Genomic DNA, 23394 nt, shown 5'->3' with positions numbered 1-23394 from the left:
AGAAATACAATGGACGTGAGATAGCTGTTGTTTTTGTCTGCTATTTTCTCACATGCTAACAATAATTGTTAATGATAGTCACCTTTTTTTTGAGCAGCTGCTACATAGAAGCCACTGTGATGGTGCTTTCTGTTCATTAGCTGTAATTCTCATCACCACCTTGAAGTGATGGTATAATATCTTTTATAGATGTGAACACTGGGGCTCAAAATGGTAAACAGCTTGTCTCTAGTTAAATAGCTGAATGAGAGTAGGCTGGTAGAGCACCTATAGTGTGCAAGAGAGAATGCTAAATAATGCCTAAGAGAAAAAGAGAACCCTAATGTCCTATCTGTGTTCCATGCTTCATGTACAGTCTTTCTAAACCTCAAATTATCCTTTGAGGCCCCTTTTTCATTTTTCAGAGGAGAAAAATGAGGCTCAAAGTGATTTGCTGAAGGTTCTGTACCTAATAGGGAATTGAGTCAGATTTTGAATTTAAATGTAACTTCTTGCTCAAGCCCATGACCTTGTCGTAGCACCGCTCTGCCTCCTTGTGGCCACGCAGGGAGAGCTGGGAAAGAGAGCCTGGGCAACACTTTTCTTTGATTGGAGCAGCAGCTGCAGTGCTGCAGAACCTACACATGATGGAGGAAGGGTGATCTGAATTGAAAACATGTTAGGTTTTATTCTTTGACTGTTTCACCAAAGGCCCAAATCACAAACCTGGACACTCTTTATGTACTGTCAGCAATAGGAAGAGATTGTTCAGATTGTAGTTCACAGCACAGCACCACACCTCTAACATGGCCCTCTTATGGTGGAATTTTGCATAATTAGACACTGGCTGCTGTTGTGGTTTTAATTTTTGATCTAAAGACATTGTGACACACAAACACACGCAAAAGTGGAAACCATTGCATTAAGTGTTCAGATGATACAGTACATGTCTAGATTAAAATAGAAAAATTACAAGATAATATGTAGATATTTTGCATACTATACAGGGCTCCTGGTGCTCAGACATCTGGCTCGTTTACCTTATTTTTTATTGTTCATCAGGATGTTCGGCATTATGGAGGGCAAAGATCAGCAGTCTCTTAAAATGACCATCACTAGGGAGACTTAAATGATACTCAGAAGCTTAGAAAGGAGAGGGGAAAAAGAATTTTAAGTATTTGACAGAAGTAAAACTGAGAAAAAAAAAGAAAGAGTAAAGAGGTTCTTGTTTACTTATTTAAGTGTTCATTAGTTCATCCAGTAAATATTTATTAAGTGCCAGTTCTGTAGCCAACACCTACCACTACTTTTCTGTAGCCAACACCTACCACTGCCTGTCCCAGGTGTGGCATCGGGGCCAGAGGTCTCCAAGCTAGAGACGCTGCCATTGTGTGTGCAGGACAGTGAGTCCCAGGAAGGTATTGGTTCCACATCCTAATGTCAGATATGGTGATTTTTACTTGGATAAACAACACCACCTTTCCTCTTTAAGGGGCTTTACTAGTTACTGACTTTTCTTATGAAAGTGATTTAACATATTAAAAAGTAGATATAAAGAGATCGAGATGCTCTTTAAAGTTAAGTAACACGTAAATCTTAAACTCGTAATTGGGCAAAGAAAGTCTGAGGCTCCTCCTTCTTTACACACCCTCCTGTGATCTCTTTAAATATTCCTCCTTCCAGTTACACTTCTCAGAATAGCCTTATTTGCATTCTTTCTTCTCTCCCCTATCTTCCTTACCTCATGCTCTGTCTCCTCAGCTACACTGTTCTATTTGATGGTTTCCAAACACATCATTCATACAGGTGCCTTTACCCTCTTCTCTGTAATTCCCTCTGCCTGGAATGACTTTTCTCTCCTCCTTCCTTCATCTTTCAAGACCCAGCTTAAATACCACTTCGTCTATTACGTACATTCCTGCTACCCCTCTTCTCCAAGTCTTCTGGATTGTTCATTCTGCTCTTTCCTTTGGCACTTTATTTATATATCTGATACAGCATATGTTACAGCATACATTGAATAGCCTCATAGATGCCCCCCTTACCCCATCAGAATATAAGCTCCATAGGGGTAACAGAGTAAAGAGATTGAGAGCAGGGACTTTGGAGTTTGCCACTTGCTAGCCATGGGACCTTGAACCAATGGCTTAACGTCTCTGAGCCTCCGCTTCCTGATTTGCAAAATAGAAATAAGGGTACCTGGCCAACCTACTGGAAGAGATCCATATTTGTGCCCATTCCAAAGAAAGGTGATCCAGTAGAATGCAGAAATTATCAAACAATATCATTACTATTACATGCAAGTAAAATTTTGCTGAAGATCATTCAAAAGCAGTTGCAGCAGTACATCGACAGGCAATTGCCAGAAATTCAAGCTGGATTTGGAAGAGGGTATAGAACAAAGGATATCATTGCTGATGTCAGCTGGATCTTGGCTTAAGCACAGAATACCAGAAAGATGTCTACCTGTGTTTTATTGACTATGCAAAGGCATTCAGTTGGGTGAATCATAACAAATTATGGATAACATTGCGAAGAATGGCAATTCCAAAACACTTAATTGTGTTCATGCAGAACCTGCACATAGACCAAAAGGCAGTCGGTCAAACAGATCAAGGGGACACTGAGTGGTTTAAAATCAGAAAAGGTGTTTGTCAGGGTTGTATCCTTTCACCATACTCATTCAGTCTGTATGCTGAACAAATAATTCAAGAAGATGGACTGTGTGAAGAAGAACACGGCATCAGGATTAGGAGAAGACTCATTAACAACCTGCGATATGCAGGTCAGACAGCGTTGCTTCGTGAAGGTAGACTTGAAGCACTTATTGATGAAGATCAAAGACTAGCCTTCAGTATAGTTTACACCTCAACATAAAGATAACAAAAAAATCCTCACAATGGACCAGTAAGCAACATCATGATAAATGGAGAAAAGATTGCAGTTGCCAAGGATTTCATTTTACTTGGATCCACAGTCAACGCCCATGGAAGCAGCAGTCAAGAAATCAACCGATGTAATGCGTTGGGCAAATCTACTACAAAAGACCTCATTAAAGTGTTTAAAAGCAGATATGTCACTTTGAAGATTAAAGTGCCCCTGACCCAAACCATGGTATTTTCAGTCGCCTCATATGCCTTTGAAAGCTGGGCAGTGAATAAGGAAGACTGAAGAAGAATTGATGCCTTTGAATTATGATGTTGGCAAAGAATATTGAATATCCCATGGATTGCCAGAAGAACAAACAAATCTGTCTTGGAAGAAGTACAGCCAGAATGCTCCTTGGAAGCAAAGATGACAAGACTTTGTCTCATATACTTTGGACACGTTATCGGGAGGGACCAGTTCCTGGAGAATGACATGATGCTTGGTAAAGGGTCAGCAAAAACCCTCAATGAGGCGAATTGACACAGTGGCTGCAACAGTGAACTCAAGCATAGCAACTGTTGTGAGGATGGCACAAGACGGGACAGTGTTTTGTTCTGTTATATATGGTGTCTCTGTGAGTTGGAGTCAACTCAGTGACACCTAAGAACAACTCTGTTGGTTGTGAGGATTAAATGAGATAACATATATGAAACACTTAGCACAGTGCCTGGCACATAGTAAATATTCAATCATGATAAATTGTTTTCTTTGTACTTTTGAGGTTAACGCCTGATGCGTCTCAGGGTTTTGTTGATCTAAGTTGAATAATGTAAATGGAAAGGTTCTAATTTCTCGGAGATTCTTGGTGGGTGCATTTTATACCATTTTATTTCTTCAAATAAACACTTTCTTAATCTCTATGAATGAAGGAAATTGCTGTTTATCTCCCATGTAACTACTCTTTTTAGAGATCTGAAGTTTTTATTTCTGACGTGTTCCTGTGAATTCTTAAAATCCAGGATGAGCAACCCAGGCCCAGCTGACCAAATACTATTAGTGTCACAGTGGAATACTGCAGAACAGTAAAGAACAATGATGAATCCGTGAAACATCTTATAGCATGGAGGAATCTGGAAGACATTATGCTGAGTGAATGTAGTCAGTCACAAAAGGACAAATATTGTATAAAACTACTATTAGAAGAACTCAAGAAAAGGTTTAAACACAGAAGAAAACATTGTTTGATGGTTATGAGGGTAGGCAGGGAGCGAGAGGGGTATTCACTAACTAGGTAGTAGACAAGAATTATCTTAGGTGAAGGGAAGGACAGCACACACTACAGGAGAAGTCAGCACAACTGGACTAAACCAAAGCTGAGAAGTTTCCTGAATACAACCAAACACTTCGGGGGACAGAGTAGCAGGGGCGGGGGTCTGGGGTCATGCTTTCGGGACACATCTAGGTCAATTGACATAACAAAGTTTATTAAGAAAATGTTCTGCATCCTACTTTGGTGAGCGGTGTCTGGAGTCTTAAAAGCTAGTGAACGGCCATCTAAGATTCATCAATTGGTCCCAAGTCACCTGGACCAAAGGAGAATGAAGCACACCAAAGTCACAAGGAAAGTATTAGCCCAAGAGACAGAAAAGGTCACATAAACCAGAGACCGCATCAGCCTGAGACCAGAAGAACTAGACGGTGCGCAGCTACCACCAATGACTGCCCTGACAGGGAACACAACAGAGAGTCCCTGATGGAGCATGAGAAGAGTGGGGTGGAGAACTTTTATTCTAGTAAAAAGACCAGACTTAATGGTCTGACTGAGACTGGAGCATCCCCAGAAAGCATGGCCCCTGGACTCTCTGTCACCCCAGAACTAAAACCATTCCCGAGACCAACTCTTCAGACAAAGATTAGACTGGACTATGGGACATAAAATGATACTTGTGAAGAGAGTGCTTCTTAGCTCAAGTAGATACATGAAACTACATGGGCAGATTCTGTCCAGAGGTGAGATGAGAAGGCAGGAGAGGGTTAGGACTGGTTGCATGGACATGGGAAATCAGAGGTAGAAAGGAGGAGTGTGTTGTCACAGTATAGGGAGAGCAATTAGGGTCACATAACAACGTATGTATAAATTTTTGTATGAGACACTAACTTGAATTGTAAACTTAAAGTACAACAATTAAAAGAAGATCAAATACTGTTAGTGTCATTCGGTAATATGGTGGGCAGAGAAAAGAGATTTAAGAATGCAAGTGTGTGTATGTTCATTCAGTGTCCCTGAGTCCAGAAACTGAGTGGCTTTCCTCTAGTTTGCCCCATTCAAAGGAAGGGACCAGAAATGAATACCAGAAAGAGCCTGGGCACTAGATACGAGTCCCCAGATTTTCCCAGTTACTGGCAGGGTGACCTTGGACATGTTACCCGATCTTTCTGAACCTCGGTGTTCTCATCTATAAAATGAAAATAATGCTTACTCCTAGGATGGTGGTAAGGATGTACGGTTTACCTGCAGTACTGGCACAGTGTTTGGCCCAAAGGAGCTACTTAACAAAGGCAGATACTATGCAGGGATGGGCAGGTGACTTGCCCTCAGCAGCTGTTTACTGAATCACCCTATGGCTCATCTGAAGTGTATGGGATGAAAGAGATTATGTGTAAGGGAGATCTGTAAGATGGGTTAAAGTGATGAGGAAAACACTGGTGTATACAAGTAAGATTAAGATGTTTGGGGCTTGGGAGCTATGCAGGGAAAATGTGGACTCAGATGAGAGGGGCAGTATTAAGAGAAAAATATAAATAAGCAGGTAGGAAAACTTACTTCTTTTCATTCCCCAAGTTGATGAACCTCTTTGGAACTTTCTGAGAGATTTTAAATCCACAAAGATGTAAAATATGATTAATTTTACTTTAGATTGAATGATAAAAAAAATAGTCTCTTAAAATACATTTTATTTGGAAAGGTTATAATTTTTGTATTTTTCTGTCTTAATTTTTTTTTTTCTTTTTTCCAAAGGTGGCAGAAAGGGCACTCTATTATTGGAATAATGAATATATCATGAGTTTAATAGAAGAAAACTCTAATGTCATCCTTCCCATCATGTTTTCCAGTCTTTATAGGATTTCTAAAGAACATTGGAATCCGTAGGTTTTCACAGTTCCCTCCCTCCTTCCTTTCCTTTTGCTTAATAAAATGTTTTTAATGCTTGCTATGTGCCAGATATTGTACTTGTTGTTGGAGAAAGGTACGTGAAAAGATAAAATCCCAACCTTTTAGGAATTCACTGACTGGTTAAGAAGACCCACAAGTACACAGGTATTTTATAAAATAGGGTTTGAAGTGCTGTTTTATTAAAATACCTGTTTACTTCCTGGGTTCCCTGACCTGTGAATGTAGCAGGGATATTTTGGGGACACTCTGGAACTGAGAGGGGAGGAGGCTTGTGGATATTGATAAGGAGGTGGTACTTGAACTGAATCTAAAAGGACAGGTGGATGGGATGGGGGAAGCCCTTTCAGACAGTGGGTCCATCTACCACATAAAAAGGCACCAACCTGCAAGAAGCACCTGTTCAGTTCAGAGACCGGTGAGCTTGGGAAGGCTAAAGCTCAAGGCCTTTGGGAGAGAGTGCCGGAAGATGAGGCTAGAAAGCAGGGTGCCAGAAGATGAGCCTTCACCAAGTGAGTGATAAGGGAAATGATCTAAGTAGATTTGCATTTTAGCAGGATCCATTTCTTAACAACAAACTCAGTTATTTATACATATTTTCTGGGGGAAAAATAGTTTAAAATCTTCCAGGGTAAGGTTAATATCTAGCCCTATGAAAATTAAAGCATTCTGTATTTTTTATAGTGCTGCCTAGTTCTCTGTGCGATTGAAAACAAATTTAATGTGGCATTAAAAAAACTAGTAGTCACAGTTTGGAATATTCATAGTATGTTTGTCTTTAAAAGTTTTGCATGTAATTGTAAAATGTCCTATTTCTCCTTTTTCAAATTTGGCAAATTTTATTAATAAAACTTGTAAAAATAAATAGCTGGTAAACAGTTAAGTCCCAGTATTCAGCTAATCTCTTGAGGAACTTAGGAGTGGTTCTAGTGAGTGTCTTTAACAGCCCTTTTCCAATGCTGCCCATCACATTTGAAGAAGGTCAGTTCTTAAAACGAAAGAGCTAGCTTCATTTTTCTTTTTATTGGGCACAGGGCAGAAACACCACCACAAGTACACTTTCTTGTAAATGCTTTGGAAGCGTCAAACTCATTTATTTAACATATGCCTTAATTATTACCGATACCTTTTTCTATTGTAGTGGGAATACATTTGTTTCAAAATGGAAGCGAAGTGTGTTTCTGCAGCAGGCAAAGCTATTTAGACCCAGTCTGTGAAATATGAAGCCTATCATGGCACAGTCCTCACAGTGCCCCAAGAGCTTATTCTTTCACTAGATAAGCAAGGGCCGCCATTTTGGCTATGTAGCTGTGCAATGTTCCACAGCCACTAGCAGATATCACCAGCTTGCCAATTATCTTAACAGCATGTGGGTTGGGTCAGCAAGGGGACCAAGCAGGAATGGATGGACCCATGCAAATCACAACTAGAAAAATAACTCATATTACTGCCCAGCTTACAGGGGTTTGGTGTCATTTCCTTGAATATGAACAGTTAATACATATATATATATAGAGAGAGAGAGTATGTGTTTCCATGGGAACAGCTTTTGATTTTGATGAATTATGTATGTTATTCCTTTAAAAATAAAATTCTATGCAAATACAGGTCTCTAAGGTTAGTCCTAGCACAGGTGCACAGGTGCTCATTTTTTAGTGTGAAGTTGCTTTATTTTTATACTTGCCTTTTAATTATGTAGTGCCCACAGTAAGTCTATTCTGGGTACCAATAATTAGAAGGGCAGAATTAGATTTTTTTTTTTTTTAATCCTACCAATCCCGCAGAAAGATCTCTTGCCTTGAATACTAAAGAATATAACTCTCTTAATGCGTAAATGAACTGGAGGTCATTTCTAGTTGTTCAACTAAAAAGGAATGGAGATAGACTATGCAAAACGAGAGGCTCACTTGAACAAAAGTGCCTACGCTTTCTTTATTCAGCATCCTATTAAGGATAACCGAAATGTTTCCTTTTCTCTGTGCTTCACAGGGCTATTGTGGCATTAGTGTACAATGTGTTGAAGGCATTTATGGAAATGAACAGCACCATGTTTGATGAGCTGACAGCCACATACAAGTCAGATCGTCAGCGGTAACTTTTTAAAGCTTTTTTGTCAGCTGTGAATAAAGCTATCTATCGAGTTCTTTTCTTGCTCTTTGCTGAAGTTGCCTAATTGCGCCCGAAATCATAAGCAGCACCATTTTATTTATTTATATATTCATTTTTGCATGCTCATTAGCTGTGTCCTTACAAGTGTGCCACTGGGTAACGAAGCTTGTGACAGTATCATTTTGATAAAGCCTGCTTTCCTCCCTTTCCTTCAATAATAGTTCAGTTCCGCCTTAGGGTCGAGAGCCTGACACATAACTGGTATTTCAGGCCCACTTAGGAGAAACCATCAGATAGTTTGCCATCTGGATTCATCCCAATTCTAAACTTTATCTGACCTAGAATTAGGCTGATCTTGTACTTCACTCCAGCAGCGTGAGTTATGAGGCACCATTTGTCTAGTTTTTTGGCCCAGAACTTACTTTCTACTCTAGAGCCCAACAAATTCATTATAATTTAAAGGGCAGCAAGACGAACATGGAGATGAACAGTCAGATATTCTAGAAATCTGGAAATGTTTAAGAGACCATAAGACCATACTTGTGGTTCCCTTGCTTCTTGCTTAGCCCGAGTTTGAATGTGTTACTTTTATTTTACTGATAAGAAGAGCGAAGAGGAGAAAGGTTTGGTGGCAGAGGTAAAGGACCATTTCAGTGATGTGTTTTTTTAGTTACTGGGATATGGTTTCTTGAAAGGCAGTTTTATTAGGGAATATAGCAAGTTTTTAACTGTAGACAGGTTTTTTACCACAATGTTAGGATAAATATGAATTTTGGAATATGTAGAGCCCTGGTGGTACAGTGATTAAGCACTCAGCTGCTAACTAAAAGGTCAGCATTTTGAACCCATCAGCCACTCTGTGGGAGAAAGATATGCTTCTGTATAGATTTACAGCCTTGGGAACCCTATAGGGACAGTTCTGCTCTGTCCTGTAGGTTCTTTATGAGTTGGAATTGACTGGCCAGCAATGTTTTTTTTTTTAATTAAAAAAATTTTTTTTTAGTGGTGTCATACTTGGGATTTCAACAACTTTTAATTTGTTGTATTTTCAGTTTCAAAATCATTAACTTTCTAGTAATCCTCCTTTCCCCAAACTTAAAATCTTTAAAAAATACTATTTTAAAAATGGAGACAAGGGCACATTTTAATAAGGTGATGTACCATTAAAGAGTGTGCGTGCGTAATGTCCTCTCTTTTATAGCAACAAAAAGCCCGTTGTTATTATTGTCCTTGAACAAGGGTTAAATCTGTAGAATGGCATCAAGAGTATTGAAGACCTAATTTCTAAAATAGTCAAATTGATTGGTTTATATTTATTGAACTTCAGTAATGGGTTAGGATAAAACTGTTTTATGATCATTTAATGTCTAAATTAAATAAACCAAACTCTTGAAAAGATAAAAATTAACTAAGGGAAGGAAAAATTATTAGCATGTCATAGACCAGGAATAGACAGTACTATGAAGTTGATTCTGATTACCTGGCATTAAAGTGATTTATAGTGATTGATCTTTCTTAATTAAACAAAGATTTTTTGTTTTTAAAGCAAGGGTAATACTTTGTCAAATGAACGATAGAAGATTGTTCTAGATTCATGGGAAACATTGGTTTCTCCCTAGATACAAGAATAGAGATTAACGAGATTTGTGTAGTATTGTCAGAGAAGAGCTGGAGGATTTCACTTCTGGATGGCAAGAAGTTAATAGTTTCAGTTAAGATCAAATCAATTTTTAGGTAGCACAAACCCGAAAATGGTGGGTGGAATAAGTATCTAACACTGTTAGATGCATATGCCAATATTAGTGCCGTGTAATATTGAAACTGGAAGAGAATTTGACAGTATCCCTAGCATGACATTGTGGTTAAGTTTTAAAATTACCACCTACAGGGAGGAAGAAATGTGGGAAAGAATGGGGGTGACAGTAACCATATCAGAAATATTTAGAGTTTTTGAAGATAAAGTTGTCAGTGTGAAAGATGTATGCTAACTCAGCATAAAGTTAATCTGGAAGAAAAGCCCCTCAGGACAAATTGCATTGAATGCCGTGAAACTCTTGATCAAGAACATGAATGAAATGCTTCACGAGCAGTTGATGAGTGTTTTAAATGATGTCAACACTTAATTTAAACTGCAAATTAGGGCAATATGAACCTGATGTATGCTTGAGCTGTTTTTCAGTTGAGAAAAGTTCCCAAGCCCTTGCTTAATGCTCCTTTATCTTCTCAAATAAAGGTCATATGTACTGAAACTCAACAGGATTTATAGAATTGATTTCTATATACTCAGGTCAGTGTTCTCTGATAAGATTTAGTTAGACCTAATATTATCTCCAAAACTGTACTGAGAAACCAGAAGTGTTATTTTGCCACATAACTTGCTGTACAGTTCCAAATCTAGAATCCATAGTGATTGGAGATTATCTAATCGTGACTCTTACTGCCCTGTAAATATGTTTTTCCAGGGTCAAAATGAACAAATAGGTAACTGGTTGAAAGCTAATATGTCTACTGAAATTCATATTGTGCAGATTGCATTTGAGGTAGCTGAAACTAATTATAGTAAACAAAGCATAAATTACCAAAATATTAACTATGAAATAATCATATTAATTACTATATTATGTAATTAAATATTCCCTCAACACTTTAGTGGAAGAAGAATATAAAATTACTCGAATATTTCTAGAGGGTTTTTTTTTAGAGGAGGGTGAAGATTAATTTCTGTTGCTATAGATACTATTAAAATAACTTTTAAAAAAATGAAGATGACATAAAAAATATGAGACATTGGAATTTAGTTGAAAAGAATTTAAATACAAATTTTACTTAACCCACGATGTTTCCCTGTGTAAATATTGTACTGACTGAAGTTAAATCCTTGCCAAGTGAGATAGCCAAGGCCCACATTCCATGCCTGGGATGGCAGAGCCTCCATTCCCAGGAATTGTCTGAATTCATAGATTCACAAATGTCATCTGGGTCTGCTTTTTATTGGCTTGCCATAACATGAGAAAACTAGGGAGAAAATAGTGAATTCTCTTAATAAAGGTGAATTTATTTAATTTACATTATAGTCATGTATTTATGGATTATGTACTTCTTGCTTGGTGTTAAAACATCTTTTCTTTTTTTAAAATATGTTGATTTTAAAATGTCCTTGGCAAAATAAAATTTGTTGACCGTATTTTGGAGCCCTCATGGTGCATTGGTTAAGAGCTCGGCTGCTAACCAAAAGGTTGGCAGTTCAAATCCACCAGCTGCTCCTTGGAAACCCTTATGGGGCAGTTCTCCTCTGTCCTGTTGGGTCGCTATGAGTCAGAATTGACTCGACGGCAACAGATTTTTTACCCTATTTTGGACATCCGCTTTTTTTGCTAATTTTACCAGACAGTGAAATCTGGAAGTCTAGAACTTACTAATCGATTTGCCAAATTTGAAGGGTTGGTACATTAAAAATTTAATACATAATGTTCTATCCAGATCTATCCAGTTCTGTCCAGATCATTAAAACTGAAATCCGAAAGGAAGTGTGTTTAGTTGTGTATATAGGTACAAAATAAGTTAATAATTTGGATTTTGTGGTCAGTGAATACTTGTAAAGGCAAGATTCTGCTGTAGAGTTTAAATGTACATGATACATGAAAAATAGACATTAATAAAGGAGAGGTATATTTTCTTGATGTATAGCATTTTCTGAATTAATGTCACCTCCAGCATTCTGTTTGAAAAACTGTATTTGGAGACAATGAGAAGACTAGATTCTAACTAAGACCCAGCTGTAAATCACTAATGTGCCCTTGGTTTCAGGATACTGATACATATAAACAATTCCCTTTTTTTCTCAGAAATTTTGAGGTTAATTTTTTGTATTAAGCTAAATAAAAAGGAATATTAATGTGAAATCTTAAAATATTCTTATCATCTACTCTGTTCATTAATACTACTTTTATGTCTAAGTGTCAGAAAGAGAGCAAGAGAGAGAGAAAAAAGAAGAGGCAGAAAACACCCACAATAATTAATGTGAAACTTTGCAAAGAATTTTTAAAACATACATGGGGAGAAGTATGTTAGAGGCAGTTATTGTTGGATAATCTCTTTAAACTTTCTTGGTTGTTTACACTATATTCTATTTCCTTCCCTAGTGAGAAAAAGAAAGAAAAGGAGCGTGAAGAACTGTGGAAAAAATTGGAGGATCTGGAGTTAAAGAGAGGTCTTAGACGTGATGGGATAATTCCAACTTAACAAAAATAATGACAACAACATTACTAACCTGTGGAGTCACACATTTATGTAGTAGAAGATGGAGCAACAGTTTTCTGTATTGTGCAACTTTACAGTAGATTTCACATTTGTTTCATTATTACAACAGCACTGTATATACCTACCTGTCTCTAAGTAAAGGAAAAACAAAATAAGGACTTCAATCCAAAGTTTGGACAGTAGATGGACTTCTCAGAACTTTGCAAACATAATCATTGTTCTAACCCTCTTTAAAAAAAAAAAAGCAGTCTTCAGAGATCTGTTGATGAAATTGCTGTGTTAAAATTCCATTGTCAGGATTTCCTTATTTATCATTAGCAGAGAGTATGATACAATTTTCAAATGTGAACAATCTTAAATTTAGCTTGTCTTTCTGCTAAGCTGTTAAATGTATTTATAGTAAATGGAAGAAAAAGACTGTCATTTCCTTATAAGTTTGTATAACATCCTCGTCTGGATAACTTGACTGTAATTTGACATCTTTTTCCTTTTGCACATCTTCATGAGTTGAATGTCCACATGGAACGGGGCCATGAATTATAAAGGTCCCTGATAAAAGTTTTGTGTACTGGGGTGAACATCTTTCCAGTAACCAGGTAGTCCTGGTACTCCTTTAGTCTTAAAATTAGGAGTAAAAGAGAAGAGGTGATAAACATGGTAGGGAAGGGAGTTTTGGATTCATTGCATCAGTTTATGGTGAATCTGAATCAATGTCTTGAATCCTTTGAAAACAGGCCCTGGGACATCACAGGCTTCAGTACCTGACCAGTATTAGTTGCATACATCATTGAACACACATACCAGAGACGTTTTAGAAATGTCAGTAAAACATTTGGACCATTTTGAAATAAGAAAGACAAACACTAAACAGTACAACCATGAAATTAATTGCCAAGGATTGCGAATCTGATTGGGGAAAAGAGTTGAGCAAACAGCTTGGACTGTTTGGAGTTGTTGCCTTACTTTTTAATATGTATTTATAAAGTATTCCAGCAAAAGAGGATGTAACCTCTGGGGAAAAAAAAAAAAACACAAAAACATGTTGCAATGTTTTTTGTAGATTCTTGCTCTTTATCTCATCACAGCGCCAGCCCTGTTTTTAGCCAGAAAGGATTCAGGATACACATTATTATGCATTCTGAATTGGATGCGTATTCCTAACTACTGTATTTGTTACCAAAAGTGGTTCTACAAATGCTACTGAAAAATCTGGAAATTCCTTATGTCCTGAGTATTAATAATAAAGTTTAAAAATGCTTTTATATCAAAGGTGCATTCTGACCAAATTGTTTAAGGAAAAAAACAAAATCTAGGGCTGTACTGTAGATATATCTTATTGGCTCTCTGCTTTGTATTTAAAAGAGGAATCTTACACCTTGGGTAGATAATACGCTGATAAAACTTGTATGCAGTATGTACTTACCTAATGCAGTTGCATTATTATGTACTGAAAGATACATGTTTTGGGATTGATTGCCGGGATGCTTTTGCTTGTTCTGAACACAGCAGTAGTGAGTTGATAATCCTAAACCATCCCTCCAGCAGTATTCGTGGTATAGAGCTGATTCTGTGTTCATGTGTTGAATTGTGATAGTAGCAAACATGAACATATGAACTGTTGTTGCTCTTAATAGAAATACAATATAAATATGGGCTTGTATATTTTCTTCCTTCCATTTAAATAGAAAGTAGAATATGCAGTTTTATTGTTTCCAAGAAAAAGGGGAAAAAGCAAAAAAGCCCCTAACCTTTCTCCCCTATTAAGTGTTTCAGGATTATCAGGTTACAGATTGTGTGTAAAAGTCAGCTAATTATGGATATTGTCATCTCAGTAACTTTGTAACTTTAGAAACTTGGCATTGTTAATTCTGGAAAAGAAACAGCAGTAAAAGAGTCATATGAAATGCCAAACACACCATGGTTTAATGGAATAAATAGATTTTTTTTTTTTTTCTTAAAGAGGAGATTCAGTGTAAAGTTGGCACAGGCTGCCAAAGATGAAACAACTTTAAAAGCGCTGGAGCAAAGATGCAAGTTCAAATACTAAAGATAAAAAATAAATTTGTAACAAATCATCTTTCTTTAGCCCTTTTGATTTTAGCCCTTTGGTTTCGACTATGCATCCCATTTATTTTTGATAGTCTAAACTTTTGTTTGCTGTTAATTCATCTTTTTAAGTAGAGGACAAAAGATCATAGATTTATGAAGTATCTGTGTCCATTGGCATGAAATGCAGTCATTTGAAATGAGAAAGGCCAGGATCCTGTCCTCAGTTAAGGTGAGAACTACATACGCAGAAATCTTTCATGTCAATTTTATATGTTGATCATTCCAAACTGGGAAGAATAAAGCCAAATTTTAGACATATTTAAAGAAGCAGTTATAGGTATATGTCTAAAATTCATAGGGCAACTTCTGAGAAGAAACAGTCTTTTCTATTTTAACTGAACGTGACAATGTGACATTTGTCATGTTGTGTCCAGGGACACGAGTAACTGAGGTGATCTGACTGTTGCACTATGTGACATATTTAAGGACATACTTGCTGCATTTGCAGCAACCCTCTCTCCTTGTCCCTTCCTACAATTCTGCTGTTGCTGCAACTTGAGGTAATTGTGACAAATGCATCTCTGTGTTATATTTTGTTTGCTTCATAATTCCCAGAACTATATATAAATATATTTTTAAAATAGCAAATACTGTAGTTAGCGAGTGTTGATCACTCCAAACTTGTCCCTACCATATTGGTTTTAGGGATAGGATTCAGAGTGTCTTTGGAAGAAAAAACAAAAACCCTGTGGTTTAGAATGATGCCAAGGCCTTAGGCTGTGGGCCTAGAACAGGTATGTGAGTGAATTGACCCATCTCGTACTTTGAATTGAGCATGCGTTCCTTTTCTCATCGTGTAAGCGTCCCTGGTTGTTTTCCCTCAGTGTTTAGTTATTGTCCTTCTTAATTTTATTATATTTTGCTCTTGCCAACATCTGAGTGTTTTTTATAAAATAAAATAATAAAAAATAAAAAAGTAAAGAAAGAAATAATGCCCTTGATGCCGCTGGATACTCACAAGCAGGGTCACACTCCTTCATCATGGGCTCGCTTGCCTAAGTGGAGGGGTTTAATTTATTTTGTACGTCCTCTGCGTGGGAGAGTCCGGAGTGCAGAGCCAGGAATTGCTTATAATTGCACCTGCTGTACTTAAAAGTATGGCCCTAGGCTCAGTCACACTATGGAAAGAAAGAAAAAAAAAAGTATATTTAGAGCTTTAAAAGCTTTTTTATTTTTTTGTGAGGGTGGGGGGTGGGGAAGGGAAGATGTATGGATGTTATTGGCATTTTTAAGTGTTTAGAGTCTTTTTTTCCCCCCCTTTGTTCTGTTTTGCATTTTCTCTTTAATTGGATGCACTGACCTGACCCAGGAAGTGAAAACATTCTCTCTTTTGATGCTCTCACCAATGTTACACAATGTGACAGTCATCTGTAGCAAAAAAGGTGGCACCAGACATGATCAGTGATGTTTTATTTGCACATGAATATTTTTATTTTTGTATTCTGGCTCAGCTGCTTCTCTGAGTCGAGTGAAGGAATGAGCCACAGAGGATTTTTCTAGCAGGTGTATTGGCAATGCATTTTATATTCCCAAATATTTAATTTTGGGAATCTAAAAGAAGGATTGTGCATCTTGAGAGAAAGTTGAGTGAAGTTTGATCTAGCAGAATGTTAATTTGTGCTGCTTCTTGTGCACGATAGCAGCGGTAGTATCTGTCTTGGAAATAAACATCCCATATTATGATGTCTATGAGTATAGGTTTCCTTTTCTTCCTTCCCTTTCTCTCTCTCTCTTCCTTTATTTTTTTTTGAAATCACTCAGTGTAAATAAGTTGTAATCCAGACTTCATGTATCAATGGGGAACTTTCAAATATAAATATTACCAATACATTTTCTGGTTGTTGTCTGATTTTTGACTAAAGTATGAAGAAATTGACATGCCCATTGCTTTTGGTTTGAGGATTTTGCTCTAGCTTCTTAAGCCTTTTGGTATTTTAGTATTTCATTGTTTTAGCAGGAGAGGGCAGCAAAAGTTCATTTTCCTCTTTAGAAATCATGTGATCCATGACTGGTTTTAAATTTAGGTCTGTGTATTTGTTTCTGTTTTTTTCTTTTTTTAAACAGCATCTGTTTGTTGGTAGACATAAAAATGAAACGTTTTTGATATGAAAAGTTGCATATGAAAATTATAGACTGGCTCAACTAGACAATGAATGAAGACTTCTGATCCACATTAAAGTTAAAATGCCTCAAAACAATCTCCCAGCTCTGGCTCAAATATGCTACATCCTTTTTAAACACAGCAAAAATGCAAGCTGAGTCTTAATCACTTGGAGTTTAAAATGTCTTTCTTTGGAATTGACTTACTTTCTTCAAAGCGGTAACAGAAACAAAACATGAAGGTGCTCCCAAAGAGAAATGTAACCTTCCCCTTTCACAGATGTGTGAGAGGTTCTGTACTGTGGGTGCATCATAATAAAGAAGCAGTGAAGAGTTTTCAGGTGCCTGGCTGTTTTTGTTTGTTTCTGACCTCTGGGATCTTTTTGAACTATACAAACCGTAGAGTTGATTAACTTAACTTTGAGGCAATGGGGTTGGTGTGTTCTGGCTTTTATTTTGAGAAAATCAGCTTATGATTAAGGGCATGTGATGTTTCAGATCATTCTGGTATCTGTTGCTGTGTAACAAAATACCCCAAAATTTAGTGCCTTAAAACAACAACAGTCATTTATTTTGTTCACTAGTCTGCAATTTGGGCAGGACTTGGCAAGATGGCTTGTCTTTGTTCCTCAGAACAGAAGAATTTACTTCCAGCATGGTTGGCAAGTTGGTGGTGGCTGTTGGCTGGGAGTTTAGCCAGCGGCTTTTTTCCTCTTGACCATGTCCTCTTCACAGGGCTTTGGCTTCCTCACAGCACGGCAGGTGGGTTCTAAGAATGATTATCTCAAGAGACAGGAAGTGGAAACTGCCAGTCATTTGAGACCCTGGGCCCAGGAACTGGCAAAGCATCACTTCTGTCATATTCTGTTGGTCAAACAGTCTCAGAATCTGCTCAGATTCAAGTGGAGGGGACATAACCTCACCATTTGATGGGAGAAGTGTCAAATAATTTGCAGTCATCTTTACCATGGGATAGTTTCTTTAAAGCACTGGATTTAGGTATGATTACTCTCTTGACCAATTGAATCACATCAAGTTTGGATACATGTAGAGTGAACTAGTTAATGTTTCATATTCAGTGAAAATCTGGATTGGGAGAGAAGGTCAGCAATTGTAAATTCAGTAATTTTTTATTTCAAAACAACCATTTGTAACATCTAAAGACCAATCATTTGGTAAATTACAGGGAGAAGAAACTTATAACAAATAATTTTAGGGTTCAAAGAGATTTAAGAGATATTTCCTTAGCATAACTTGCCTCCTGCCTATGAATATATATTTACAACAAAGGAGGCAAAGTAAATGTATGGTCCAATTCCTATTTCCCAGGTTTTTATATAAGTAATGTGTCCTGGGGGTTTCTATAAGATTAAGTTCACGTTGTTGTTAGGTGCTGTTGGGTTGGTTCTGACTCACAGCAACCCTATGTACAACTGAACAAAGTGTCGCCCAGTCTTGCACCATCCTCACAAATGTTGGTAAGTGTGAGCCTATTGTTGCAGCCACTGTGCTGATCCATCTTGTTGAGGGTCCGCCTCTTTTTCATTGACCCTCTACCAAGCAATTTCATGTTAGACTTTTTTTTTTTTTCAGCTGAGACTGAACTCCAGGATAGTTAAGGGAAATTAAAAATTGGATTTTTTTCTGATTATGATACATATTTATTATACACATTTATCTTGAAAAGGCAGAATTAAAAAAAAAACAGTTGCATAACTGCTGTTTCCCATACCTAAAAGTCCTTTCTACAAGGCGTGTGCGTTCATTGATTGGTTGGACCAGTATGTATTGAGTGGCTCTTCTCCATGCTCTTAGCCTTTCTCTGATGCTCAAATTTCCTCTCTTTAATCTCTCATTTAATTTAGTTCATCCCTTTTGAAATTATATTCAGAATTCATCATACAACTTTGGGTCAAACTTGGCGGCAATCGAATGACAAGAGGCCTCAGAACCAGAATGGATATCAGCTACGGTCCTTCTCGTCCTTGCCAGGGCTCTTCAGGCAAGATCTCTGGTAGTCATCAACCAAAGGTGAAGCATGTGGACTTTGAATAACAGGGACTTGGCATCATTTGGGTCCTGCTATTTACTAGCTGTGTGACTTTGGGAAAGCTTCTTGATCTAATTCTTAAGCTTCCCCATTTGTAAAATGCAGGTAATAATGGTACTTATTTTACAATATTGTTACATTACATCAGATAATGTATGTAAAACAGCACAAAACCTGGTACAAAGTAACCTGCAATAAATAATAATTACCTACAAAACCCCAAACCAAACCCCCTGCCATCAAGTCTATTCCAATTTGTAGCAACCCCATAGGGTTTTCAAAGCTGTGAATCTCTATGGAAGCAGACTGCCACATCTTTCTAATTACCAACAATAAATATTTATTTTTATTAGCTACTGTTTACAGTAGTGAATTTAGTATGAGTGAATAATTATAGCTATTCACATCAAACGCCATGTGCCTTGTGCTAAGAATTTTACATCCATCATTCCATTTTCACAACAGTCCCGGAGTAGGAGCTATTGTCCGCATTTTGTAGATAAGACAGTTGAGGCTCAGAGATGTTAAGTAATCTGCCCAGGTCACACACTACCAAAAATGGACTTCAAACTTCTCTGAACAGTGATCAGTGTACAGTGGGATGACAGCCCTGAGTGCGTACTTCACATTTTATGCCTGATAATTTAGAGACCCAAATTTACTCCCCTTATGCAAGAAAGAACCCTTTTTCTACCTCCCACTTTTATCACTCTGTTCAAATCCTCTATTCCATCCCCACTTGACTTTAACTTGAGAAAATGAGATTATCAGCTATAAACTTCAATTTCCTACTCTGTTATAAATGGTCTGCTTTAGCGCCTGTCTTCACAGGGTTCTCTCTAACACCCTGGAAAGAGATCCCTTGTAATCCCAGCCAACATTCCACACAGAGTCCTGCATCCCACTCCTCTTTATTTTCTAGCACACTATCAATTGTTTTAAAACTATGTTTTTAATAACAAAGTATTATTATGGAAAATAAATGTATTAAAATGTACAAAATAAAATGTCTATCTACCCCTTGAATTATTAGCCTCTCCCCCAAGATAGCCACTACTAATATTTTGTTTTAAACAGCTTTATTTGAAACCATCACTACTAGGTAATTTTAGAATACTTTAATCACCGTAAAAAAAACTCCAAACCCATTAGCAGTCACTTCTCATTCCTGCTGCACACACTGGTCCTAGGCAACCACTAATCTTTCTTTCTCTATAGTTTTGTCTATTCTGGATTTTTCATATAAATGGAATCATACTCTGTGATTCTTTTGTGGCTGGCATCTTTAACTTAGCATAATATTTTCAAGATTCATCCATGTTGCAGCATCTATACTTCATTCCTTTTTATTGTCAAATAATATTCCATTGTGTGGATATAGCTTTTCTGTTTTTAATTTTTTTTATTGTGCTTTAGATGAAGGTTTACATACCATTGTGCACCGAGAGGCAGTTTCTCTAGTGTGTATATGTAGAAGTGCAGTCAGTCACAGAGTATGTGCTGCTTCAACTTCACAAGATAGGAGAAAATTGCTTTCCTAAATGATCGTACCAAGTTACAATCCCAACAGCAGTATATGAGAGATTCTGTTGCTCCAAGAAATCCTTTCCTAGATGATGGAAAAATTGGGGAACAGTTAATGGTGACGGTTGAACAACATGATAAACATAATGTCACTGAACTGTACATGTGAAGATTGTTGAAATGGCAGATGTTTTGTTAACCTATATATTTGCCACACACACACAAATCCTTTCCCATCTAGAGAGTAGGCATTTATCTATATTATCTTCTAATTTTATGTTTTATTTTTATTTAATACTAAACCCTTTAATCGAGCTTAAATTAATTTTGGTATATGGTGTGAGATGAGAACCTAAATTGATTAGTTTTCTAAATAACCCAATTTTCCTGCCATCATTTATGGACAAGTCCTTCTTCATTACACATTTTTATATCTTTTTCTTATTCTCACCCAATGATTCTTCTAGCTGAATTTCGGTGTCATTTTGTCAAGTTCCCCAAAATAACCCATTGGGATTTTTTTGCAATTGCATTAAGCCAATGAATTATTTTGGTCTAAACCCCACATTCCAAAGATTATTCTCCAACTTTTAAACCCAAATAATCAAACCCCTCACTGCATAGAATCCAGCACCCTCAGCCTGCTACTGAAGTCCCACAGTCTGTCTCCCATTCCCACCTTTCAGACTCATCATTTCAAGCCAGTGTCCTCCTTGTCCCCTAAGCTTGCCTTTTTTATTTTTTCCTCCAAACTTCTGCTCATGAAATTCCCTCCCACCAGAAATGCCAACCCTTCCTTCAACTTCTGCTTCTTTTGTTTACTCAGATCTTTTCCTTCCTTCAAGGGCCTGCTGGAGTTGTATTTAAGTGTTCTAGTCAGGAGCCCTGGTGGCACAATGGTTAAGTGCTTGACTGCTAACCAAAAGGTAGGCAGTTTGAACCCACCCAGCAGCTCCACGGGAGAAAGACCTGGTGATCTGCTTCCATAAAGATTACAGCCAACAAAACCCTATGGGGCAGTTCCACTCTGTCACAACAAGCAGAAGGCCAGCAGTGATCTCATTAACTGTCTTGTATTGCTATTCAGCTTTCTCATATGTCTGTGTTTAATCTCTCCAATTCTCTGATTGAATTTGATTAAAATAATAAAAGGGAGACAAGTGGAATTTCCCTGGAGAGAACTCAGTAAGTATGGTTGCCGGTAAGAGGAGCAGCAGCCAGGTTAGGCATGCCACATTTAACATCTGTAGCCCTGAAGTAGCAGGACAAATGGAAGGAAGGAGCTGGTGCTAGTGTTTCAACATCCCACCTTGCCCTGACGTGGCCAGACACAACAGTCGTGAAGCCAAGTAATAGAGAAATTCATCATCATCATTATCAAAAGAACTTACATTTGAATAGGGCTTTAGTATCTGCCAGATTGCACACATATCATGTCATGTAACCCTTGCAACAACTCTTTGAAGTAGGTGACTTGATCTTCATTTTACCAGCGAGGACATTAAGGCTTAGAGAGGTTAATTGGCAAGCCCAAGGTCACACAGCTAGGAATTGGCAGTGCCAGATTTGCAACCTGGCTTTCTAATTGACCTCAATTCACTGCTCCTTCTACCATACCCATAGCTGCTTCCATATTAACTGTGTTAACTTTTAAACAAATAGCCCCATTCTCACTGACTCTACTGCAATGTGGTGTTGTTGTTAGGGCCATTGAGTAGATTCAGACTCATAGTGACCCCAATGACAGTAGTAGAACTGCCTTAGAGGGTTTCCTGGCCTGTAGTCTTTACAGGATCTGATTGCCAGGTCTTTCTCCCACAGAGCCACTGGTGGGTTCAAACTGCCAACATCTCAGCAGCCGAGCGCTTAACTGTTGTGCCACCAGGGCTCCTTCTGCAATACATTTAGAGGAGCATATTGCCTTCCCTCTAATTACATTGAAAATAGCAATCATGCTCATATATAACCATTCAAATATGTTTAAACGTCTTATTTAAGATGTATCAATTATAATGTTGGCAACTGTAGATGCTTCCATTTCCTCTCCAGTCTCAGTCAACAAGCTATTCTTCACTTTTAATGCCCTGTCCCCTAATATCATGATCAGTAAGTAAATCAGAAGTACACAAGGGGAGAGCCTGTTTTGTTCAATAGTGTGCTCCAGATGCCTAGCACAGTGTCTTGCATATAGTAAGCACTCAAAATATTGTTAAATGAATGAGTGACTACATGAAAAAAAAAAGCACCATATTGCTGGGTATGGTATAAAAAATTTTTTATTGTATTTTAGATGAAGGTTTACAGAGCAAATTGATTTCTCATTAACAATTAATACACGTATCATTTGTGACATTGGTTGCCACCCCCACAACATGTAAACACACTCCCCTTCTTAACCTTGGGTTCCACATTACCAGCTTTCCTGTCCCCTCCTGCCTTCTTGTCCTTGTCCTGGGGCTGTTGTGCCTATTTAGTCTTGTTTTGTTTTATGGGCCTGTCTGATCTTTGGCTGAAGGGTGAACCTCAGGAGTGACTCCAGTACTGAGTTAAAAGGGTGTCCGGAGCCATACTCTTGTGGTTTCTCCAGTCTCTGTCAGACCAGTAAATCTGGTCTTTTTTTTTTGTGAATTAGAATTTTGTTCTTCATTGTTCTGCACCTCTGTCTGGGACCCTCTATTGTGATCCCTGTCAGAGGAGTCAGTGGTGGCACCATCTAGTTGTGCTGGACTCAGTCTGGTGGAGGCTGTGGTAGTTGTGATCCATTAGTCCTTTGGACTAATCTCTTTGGTTTTCTTCATTCTCTCTTTCTCCAGACAGGGTGAGGCCAGTGGAGTATCTTAGATGGCCGCTCACAGGCTTTTAAGACCCCAGATGCTACTCACCAAAGTGGAATGTAGAACATTTTCTTTATAAACTATGTTATGCCAATTGAGCTAGATGTTCCCCGAGATCATGGTCCCCAGCCCTCAGCCCACAAATTCGGTCCCTCAGGAAGTTTGGATGGGTCTGTGGAGCTTCTATGACCTTGCCTTGGTCAAATTGTGCTGGCTTCCCCAGAAATGTGTACTGCCTTACCTTCACCAAACTTACCACTTATCTATTGTCCATTTAGTGTTTTTCCCTCCCCGCCACTCCCCTCCTTCTTAACCATCAAAGATTGTTTCTTTTTGTGTATAAACCTTTTCATGAGTTTTTATAATAGTGGCCTCATACACTATTTGTC

The 23394-nt window shown here is 37.8% G+C and overlaps 1 protein-coding gene across 5 annotated transcripts in view; it reads left to right on the top strand.

The window, feature by feature from the left end:
- PPP2R5E (protein phosphatase 2 regulatory subunit B'epsilon) overlaps positions 1-13436 on the top strand; it is a 166277-nt gene extending 152841 nt beyond the window's left edge. For all 5 annotated transcript variants that reach the window (XM_004370937.2, XM_012560046.2, XM_023726264.1 and 2 more), the window contains 3 exons: positions 5867-5994; positions 8009-8110; positions 12271-13436. In XM_004370937.2, the coding sequence (XP_004370994.1) occupies positions 5867-5994; positions 8009-8110; positions 12271-12370 (330 nt within the window). In that variant the 3' untranslated portion in view covers positions 12371-13436. The remainder of the gene's footprint in view (positions 1-5866; positions 5995-8008; positions 8111-12270) is intronic.
- The last annotated feature ends 9958 nt before the right edge of the window (positions 13437-23394 follow it).

This window comes from Trichechus manatus, unplaced genomic scaffold (assembly GCF_000243295.1).
Source record: "Trichechus manatus latirostris isolate Lorelei unplaced genomic scaffold, TriManLat1.0 scaffold00010, whole genome shotgun sequence".
Taxonomy (NCBI): domain Eukaryota; kingdom Metazoa; phylum Chordata; class Mammalia; order Sirenia; family Trichechidae; genus Trichechus; species Trichechus manatus.
This window is presented reverse-complemented; position numbering and strand designations above follow the sequence as displayed.